At 35.1% G+C, this 8,703-nt stretch overlaps 1 protein-coding gene across 1 annotated transcript in view; it reads left to right on the top strand.

Annotated features, from left to right (window-relative positions):
* Window positions 1-1,355: 1,355 nt before the first annotated feature.
* DNAH14 (dynein axonemal heavy chain 14) overlaps window positions 1,356-8,703 on the top strand; it is a gene marked incomplete at both ends in the record, with an annotated part of 395,029 nt that continues 387,681 nt past the window's right edge. Inside the window, 4 exons of the mRNA XM_080698700.1 lie at window positions 1,356-1,362; window positions 1,823-1,953; window positions 5,258-5,410; window positions 6,836-6,948. Of these exons, the coding sequence (XP_080554826.1) occupies window positions 1,356-1,362; window positions 1,823-1,953; window positions 5,258-5,410; window positions 6,836-6,948 (404 nt within the window). The remainder of the gene's footprint in view (window positions 1,363-1,822; window positions 1,954-5,257; window positions 5,411-6,835; window positions 6,949-8,703) is intronic.

The raw sequence follows: 8,703 nt of genomic DNA, 5'->3' as shown, positions 1-8,703 counted from the left end.
AGATAGGAGGTACAGTTAGAGGGCATAAGTTCTTTTTATTTTCTTCTTTTCTCTTTCATTCTTTCCTTTTTTTTTCTTCTGTAAGCAGTGATTTTGTTTAATAGATAAATTACTGATTGACAACAGCAATATCACCTAATCTTTAAATGGAAGGGGAAAGAAATGCCATTCTTCCAATTCCTGCCCCTATCTGGTAGAATCCAGACAGCTTACTTGCTTCAAAATGAACAGAATCCTTATCAAAACGATACTAGAATATCCATTATATTTTGACCAGTAATCTTTTTTTTTTTTTTTTTTTTTTTTTTTGCGGGTCTGGGGATGGAACCCAGGGGTATTCAACCTACATGCTACACCCCCTGCCCTATTTTTTATTTTATTTTATTTTATTTTATTTTATTTTATTTTATTTTATTTTATTTTATTTTTTGGTGGTACTGGGGTTCCTGGAAGCCCTTCTACCTCCGGGCTACACTCCCAGACCTATTTTTCATACTTTTTTATTTGGAAACAGGGTCTCATAAGCCAGCGCGCGCGGCTGGCTTCAAACCTGTGCAATCCTCCTGTCTCTGCCTCCCAAGCGCGGGGATTACAAGCGTACGCCACCACGCCCGGCCTTTTATTCTTTATTTTGAAACAGGGTCTCACTGAGTTGCAGAGGGCCTCACTAAGTAGCTGAGGCTGTCCCTGAACTGCAATCCTCTGGTTTCAGCCTCCTGAATGTTGGGATTTCAAGCATGCACCACCTCGCCTGGCAATAATCTCACTTTATATTTTCATCATAAGAAAGACTTAGAGAAGAGGTCACAGATCATTAAATTAGGATGTTTATCAGAAAAGTATAACCTGGGAGGCCTACATTCTAATGTTCTACAACACAATAGAATGACTGTAGTTTACAACAATTTATTATACATTTTAAAAATAACCAAAAGAGTGAAGCTTATAGCTTCCTAACACAAAGAAATGATAATTTTTTGTTGTTGTATTGCTGGGAATTGAATCCAGGAGCATTCTACCTCCAAACTACACCCCCATTCCAATTTAATTTTTACTTGGAAGCAGGGTCTCACTAAGATGCTGAGAACCTATCTAGTTTGCTGAAGCTGGTCTTGAACATGTAACCCTTCTGTCTCAGCCTCCCAACTTTTAGGAATATAAGCAGATACCACCACATCCAGCCATGATAAATATTTAAGGAGATGGAAGTGCTAATGACCCCAATTTGGTCATTACATGTTGCATGCATGTTTTGGGTACAGTATACACTGGTTAATATGTATAATTTAAAAACTAACTCAATCAATTTTTAAAATATTTAAAAAGAAGTTTTGTACAACCAGCATATAGATAGAATGATGAGTAAAAGCCAAGGAAAGGGACCCTTTCAAGGAGAGAATCATTATTTGACAGCTAAAATCAAGAACAATATGGCTTACAAGGTTTCTGTGAATGACTGTCCTTAGAATGTCTCCATCCTGCAGTGTCATCCTTCTTTTCAGATCCTACTGCTTCCCCAGCCATTTAAAAAAGCCTTATAAATGGCTCCAGTCTAGTCTTTTCTCTCACCCACTATCTATAATTGCAGAATTTAGTCTTCTGCAATATCTTTCTTAATAAGATAAACGATGTTCCTTCTTTTGAGCTCCTGTTAAGATTGAATTTTAAGCTATATTTCCCCCTTCAATTTTATAGTCTTTATGTTACGTTAACAACATTGTCATTTATTTTTCTCTATGTAGTAATATTTAGAATTTTATACACATTTTAGGTGATGTTCATATTTTCACTTATATTGGACTTTTAAAATGTTCTTTATCAGAACCAAAGGATGATGATGTGATGAGCCATATTATTAGGCTGAGACAAAGGCTTGGTTGGCAAACTACATTATCGCACCACAATTTGAAATATAATAGTTTCAAAATTGCATGTCAGATGGATACTCTAAAGGTATTATTCTATTTTATTTTAGACTACAAAAATCAATATTTGAAACTATATTAAGTTTTATTAATTCATCTTAGGTATTACATCAATGCCAGATTTTACATTAATACTACAATAATTATTTAATGTTAATTGCTTATACAGAGTATATGACATAATTTTACTTCAATTACTTAAAGAATGAAAATGATAAGGCATGTAAATCTTAAATCTATAACTCAACAAAAAATTTTTGTGTCTGTCCCAACTCATCTTTTCTTCTGGCCCCTGATGTGTCCCCAGGGAGGGATACCATCTGCCTTAATTTAGAATCTACTCTTTTGTTCTTGCATATCAAGTTTCTTTGTAATTTAAAAAGAAATTGAAAAGATTTATCTAAGAAACTTATTGGGAATACATGTTTTCATCTGCAACTGTGGAGTTGCTGATTCAGAAACTCTGACGAGGGCATGGAAATCTCTTTTCTTTTTCTTTTTTCTTTTTTTTTTCTTTTTTTCTCTTTTTGGTGGTACTGGTGTTCCTGGGAGCCCTTCTACCTCCGGGCTACACTCCCACCCAGAACTATTTAATATTTTTATTTAGAAACAGGGTCTCCTAAGCCAACACGTGCAGCTGGCTTCGAACCTGCACGATCCTCCTGTCTCCGCCTCCCAAGCGCGGGGATTACAAGCATGTGCCACCATGCCTGGCTGGAAATCTGTTTTCTATTAAGTTATAAGGTTATTCTGAGACACAATTAACAAAACCATTGCTCCAAATCAGGTGTAACAAACTTTTTCTAAAATGTTTCAGGTGATACATAGTTCAGACTTTGCTGGCCTTATAACCTCTGTGCAACTACTCTGTGATTTCATTGTAATTATTGATTATACACAGCAAAGGAATGTGACTGTGCTCTGATAAAACTAACTCTACCAAACAAACAGGACACATTTCCCAGGCTGCGGTTTGCTGATTGCATCTCTAGACTGTTATAGGATATGTGGTCTTTGTAATTATTCAGAGAAAACATAATGTAAAGGAAAGTACACAAAAAATGGAATCAAATTCACATCGTTTGCTGGTGTGGTGGTGCATGTTTGTAATCTCAGCATTTGGGAGGCTGAGACAGGAGGATTCGTGTTCATGACAAACCTCAGCTACTACTTAGGCCCTTTGCAACTCAGTGAGATCTGGTTTCAAAATAAAGAAAAAAAAATAGGGCTGAGGGTGTAGCTTGGAGGTAGACTACCTCTGGGTTCCATCCCCAGTATCGGAAAAAAAAAAAAAATCACATAGTTTTAATTCTGTACACTCACCATGTCATCTTGGGCAGGTTCCTATCCCATTCTAGTTTTACTTTCTTTAGCCTTGAAAAGGAGATAATAGTAGTTACCCTGGAGAGTTGTGAAGAGGGAAAGCATGTGCCATAGTATCGGGCAGCTTGTGGACACAGTATTTAAAAAAATAAAATAAAATAAAATAAAACCATATCTGCACATATGTTTTTTGGACTCTCAAATAAGGTATGTTTCATTTTTATGTGAAGAAAAAGATTGAGAATATGAAAAAATAATTGAAAAATAATTTAATTGGAACATACTATTTTGTTTCTACAATTGCTAATTACATATGTGATCAAATTAAAATAACTTTACCTACATTAAGTTTCTAATAGTTCCACATTTTGAAAACAGTTTAGAACAATAAAATGCCTTCAGTGGCCAAGTAACTATAAGAAAGCCCATGCACTGTGCTACCAGCACTTAGGGGTTATTGATTTCCTCTTACATGCAGGTTTTAAAAATTTTTGAAGATTTCTTAGCACATGTATATCAGAAGCCAGAATAAGAAAGGAAACAGCTAAAACAATTGAGAAAAAAGGAATCTTCAAGAAAGAAAGCATTTAAAAGATTGTAAAAGTAGGCCCAAAATTTAAGGCTATAGTAATTAGAAACTGTTTTGTTATTTAATTCAATAGCTTCTGAAGACATTATTGAATGTTAAATGATTTTTTTTTAACTGAACATGGAACCCCGGGGCATTCTACCTCTGAGCTACACCCCCAGCCCTATTTTGTATTCTTTATTTTGAAACAGGATTTCACTGAGTTGCAAAGGGCCTAAGTAGTAGCTGAGGCTGTCTGTGAACCATGATCCTCCTGTCTCAGCCTTCAAGTGCTGAGATTATAAGCATGCGCCACCATGCCAGCTTAAATGATTTTTTAAATAATAAAACTTAGGTTCTCAGAAAAAAATTAATAAGCTTCCTTAAATTTTCAAATTATTTTCATTGATAAAAGTTTCAAAGCTAAAAGAAAGTAGCTTTAAGAGTTATACTTAAAAATTTTCATAATATTTAGTGGCCATTTTCTCAGTAATACCAAGTAAATGAGGGAGAGGCACTATTAGTTTATTCCAGAAACTTTGAACATGAATTTAGAGTCAAACTTGGATGCAAGTACCTTTTTGCCACTTCTTGAATCTGTGACTTTTCTTACATTACCCTATCAAAATATTATTCAAAGCATAAAACCTTAGTCCCTTTAAAGTTAAGATATTAAACTCCTATGGTTGTTAAAATAATGTATGGAAACACTTATTAAATATTTCTTTTTTTTTTCTTTTGCAGTACTGGGGATGGAAACTAGGGGCATTCTACTGACGAGCTATACCCCCAGCCCTATTTTTTATTCTTTAATTTGAAACCGGGTCTTATGAGTTGCAAAGGCCTCACTAAGTAGCTGAGGCTGTCCTTGAACCACGATCTTCCAGTCTCAGCCTCCAGAATGCTGGGATTACAAGCTTGTGCCACCACACCCGGCTAAATATTTCTTAACAAATAGTAGCTATCATTAATAGAATAGTAAACTACCATCATGATCAAAATAAATGATCAATTTAATATGCCCCAGAGCTTTCTTGTACTGTCAGATAAATTTATTGGAAGAGGGCATATATGTAAAAGGCATATTATGAGGTTCTTTGGGTTAATAAGACGCAGGAGTAAGTAGCTGGATAAACTTCTCTGAATGTTTTATCACCACATTATTTTTAAGGATGACATTAAATATATTAAGATCTTTCAGAAGAATGATCTTGTTGAACTTTGATTAGACACAATTTTAGTTCTCTTCAATGGTATTTCTATTTTTATTTTTATTTTTACATCTCCAGCCCCAGTGCTCTCAAATGGTAGGCAAGAACTCTGCCACTGAGCTATAATCCCTAGCCTTATTTTTAATCTGTATTAAATTTTCGATTCTCTGGAAACTTTTTCAGCCATTTTATTAGTTAATTTAATCAAATTAATTATTTTTAAACCTCAGGAAACCTCGAAAGATGATGGGGAATTTGTATATTGCATTCTTCGGGAAAATCCTAAAGGCCTTTATAATCCATACGATCTGCAGGTAGTCTCTGCTCATAGAGCCATAAACTCACAGGAATTTTGGATTATTACTGCTTCATTTATCACAAAGGTAATATATAATGGATGTCTTTGGCTTTCAGAATTATAATAGAAAAATATCCAACTTAGAAGTTAACTACATTAATTTATCTTTACATTTTAGAGAAACCTATTCATTTGAAGAGCAGTTTATATTTAAGAATTTTCTTGGGAGAATGTAGTATTGATATTTGTTTTTCTTTGTACATATTTTGGTTTGAGGAATCAATTTTAAGAACTTTTTAATCTCTAGAATACTTTATTAATATTTTTTAAAGAAATAACTAGAAAATTATTTTTTTAAAGAAATAACTAGAAAACAGTTATTCTGTGGTATAATAGGAATTATAATTATAAAGAAAAGAATACTCTTTATTGGTCCATTTTTCAAAAACTTCATTGCCAGCTATAGAAATCCTTCTGCTACACTCTTATATAGCACTTTCATATTTCTAACAGTTATAATGATACAATTTCTTGTTTTTATCACTTGTTTACTCTCAGTCTGCTTTCCTTGCTTGCCTAGTCTTCCAACTAAAATAAACTCTTAAGTATGCTTTCCAGGACCACATCTATATGAAGCCGACTGAGATGTGCAGATAGGAGAATATGCAAAATCAAATGAGAATGGAAGGAGCAACTTCTGTGTAAAAATATGTAGACATATATACGAGATTATATAGGCATACTTTTATTTCTAGAAGGAATTTAAGAAAATGTTAATTTGGGGGTGGGAGAGAGGGCCTCTTGGGAAGAGAAAGAATTCCTTGGCATGTCAAAATGGGAATATGGACAGTGATACTCAAAATTTGCACAGTTATTTGTGTAAAGTGTCCCCAGATAAGATGTGTCTCTTAGCCTTTCTGTGTTGAAACGCAAGTATCTTGAGAAAGTGGCAAGTCTAAATGCAGTATGAAGTGGATGAATGCAGAAAAACTCAAGTATAAAAGCAAATAGTGAACCAAACATGGTGGCACATGTCTGTAATCCCAGTACTTGGGAAGCTGAAACAGAAAGGGTTCAAGGCCCTCAGCAACTTAGTGAGACCTTGTTTCTAATTTAAAAAATAAACCTGGACTAGGGGTGTAGCTCAGAGGCAGGATGCCTCTGGGTTCAATCTCCAGTATCACAAGTAAATAAAAATAAAGGGAAATAGTTATGAGCCAACCAGGCATTCTTAATTTCTTGAAAACATTTATTTTTTAAAGAAATACAATCACGCCGGGCGTGGTGGCGCACGCTTGTAATCCCCGCGCTTGGGAGGCAGAGACAGGAGGATCGCGCAGGTTCGAAGCTAGCTGCGCGCGCTGGCTTAGGAGACCGTTTCCAAATAAAAATGTAAAAATAGGTCTGGGAGTGTAGCCCGGAGATAGAAGGGCTTCCAGGAACCCCAGTACCACCAAAAAAAAAAAAAAAAAAAGAAATACAATCATATTTTTGTGTTCTCTACTTGCAGACTATTAAAATATGTGGCAATAAAGAAATAGAACTCACACCTATTTTGGAATGGCTATGGGAGAGACAACGTTACTATTTATTACAGCAATTCAAGATGTTTTCCAATTTCCGGTGAGAATGATAGCAAAACCAATTATTTGTATTTTGATCCTGTTTAAAGTGTAACTGCCTGGGATGACACATGGGTTCCACTATAGTAATGCCATGTTCACAGGGAATTATAGGAGAGATAGGTTGTTAAATAAGTGTTAACAAGGAAAGTTGCTCATTTAAGTATTAAAACTCTTAATTTTAGTCTTCTGGAATAAATATGCCTAAAGAGTTACATTATAGTCAAACATACTTAGAGTTTATTGACCACACTTTACCTTTTTTCATACAGTTATTTGTTCATTAAATGAATATTTATTTAGCATCCTGTAAGAACCAGGCATTATTCTAGATGCTGGGCTTACTCTATGGAACAAAGGAAACAATTGTCCCACTTTGACAGAACCTATATCATAGTAGGTAAGAGATAATAAACAAACATGTTAATGTATAAAATGTCAGGTGGAGATAAAATATCATGAAGGAAAATAAAAACAGAATAAGGAAGGTTAGGGCAGCTGGTTGATTCAAGTTCATCTTTGAAAGATTTGTCTAGTTTAAGGTGCTTTACCTTACATCCCATTCCAACACAATTCCTGAGACTCTGGCTCTTCACATGAGTCCCAGACTGTTTTTCTTTTAGTGTTTGTAATACTGCCTAGTTTTATAATTTTATTGTTTCTTCTATAATGTCTGCCTTTTCTTGTGGTTTGCTGCTATTTGCTGGGGACCAGGAAATGATTACACACACACACACACACACACACACACACACACACACACTGTGTGTTGCTGGTAATTAGACCCAGTGCCTCACAAATGCTAGGCAAGGGTTCTACCATCTAGCTAAACCCAGCATGAGCTAAATAATACTTTACATTATTTTATTTATTTATTTATTTATTTATTTATTTATTTATTTAATTGTTTGTTTTGGTGGTACTGGGGTTCCTGGAAACCCTTCTACCTCTGGGCTACACACCCAAACCTTTTTTTTATATTTTTATTTGGAAACAGGGTCTCTTAAGCCAGCAAGGCTGGCTTCAAACCTGCATGATCCTCTTGTCTCTGCCTCCCAAGCACGAGGATTACAAGCGTGCGCCACCACGCCCAGCACATTGTTATATTTAATGTAATAAATAGATTAAATTAGGGTCCAATGAAATTTTTGATAAGAGAAGTAAATGGGATTTTGTGGCAGAGAAGTTACTTATTGAACAATATTTACCATGTACATGTTCTGTGTTACTGATACGAACACTGGAAATAGAATTGAGAAGAAGATATACAGGGTGTCTGTTTCTATAGGTCTTACATGTTAATGGGGGGGGAGACATGATAAGTAACTAATTAAGTAAGGTAATTTCAGATAGTGATAAGGGCCAGGAAGCTAATAAAGCAGAATAAAATAGGTGTGTGTGTTTGTGTGTGTGTGTGTGTGTGTGTGTGTGTGTGTTGCTACTTTAGATAGGATGGTCGGAGATGTGGTATTTAAAGAGCGACCTAAACAATGAAAAGAGAGGGCCAGGTGGGATTTTTGAGAAAAGATGGTTCCAGACAGAGGATCTAGTACTTTCCCTAGGTCCGCAGCAGAAACAAGCTTAGTGTTTATTCAGTAGTAGAGATGGTGTGACTGGAGCATTAAAGAGTTTGGTAGGAAATGGATCTGGTTATGTTAGCCTCTGGGCCCAAGTCATATCAGTGATGGTAATTAACACTAATGATAAGTTTTCCTTCTGGATTATGTGGTAATTATATCCCTAGAATTTAGGAACT

Source organism: Muscardinus avellanarius (assembly GCF_963383645.1).
Source record: "Muscardinus avellanarius genome assembly, chromosome: 7".
In the NCBI taxonomy this organism is placed as follows: Eukaryota; Metazoa; Chordata; class Mammalia; order Rodentia; family Gliridae; genus Muscardinus; species Muscardinus avellanarius.
This window is presented reverse-complemented; position numbering and strand designations above follow the sequence as displayed.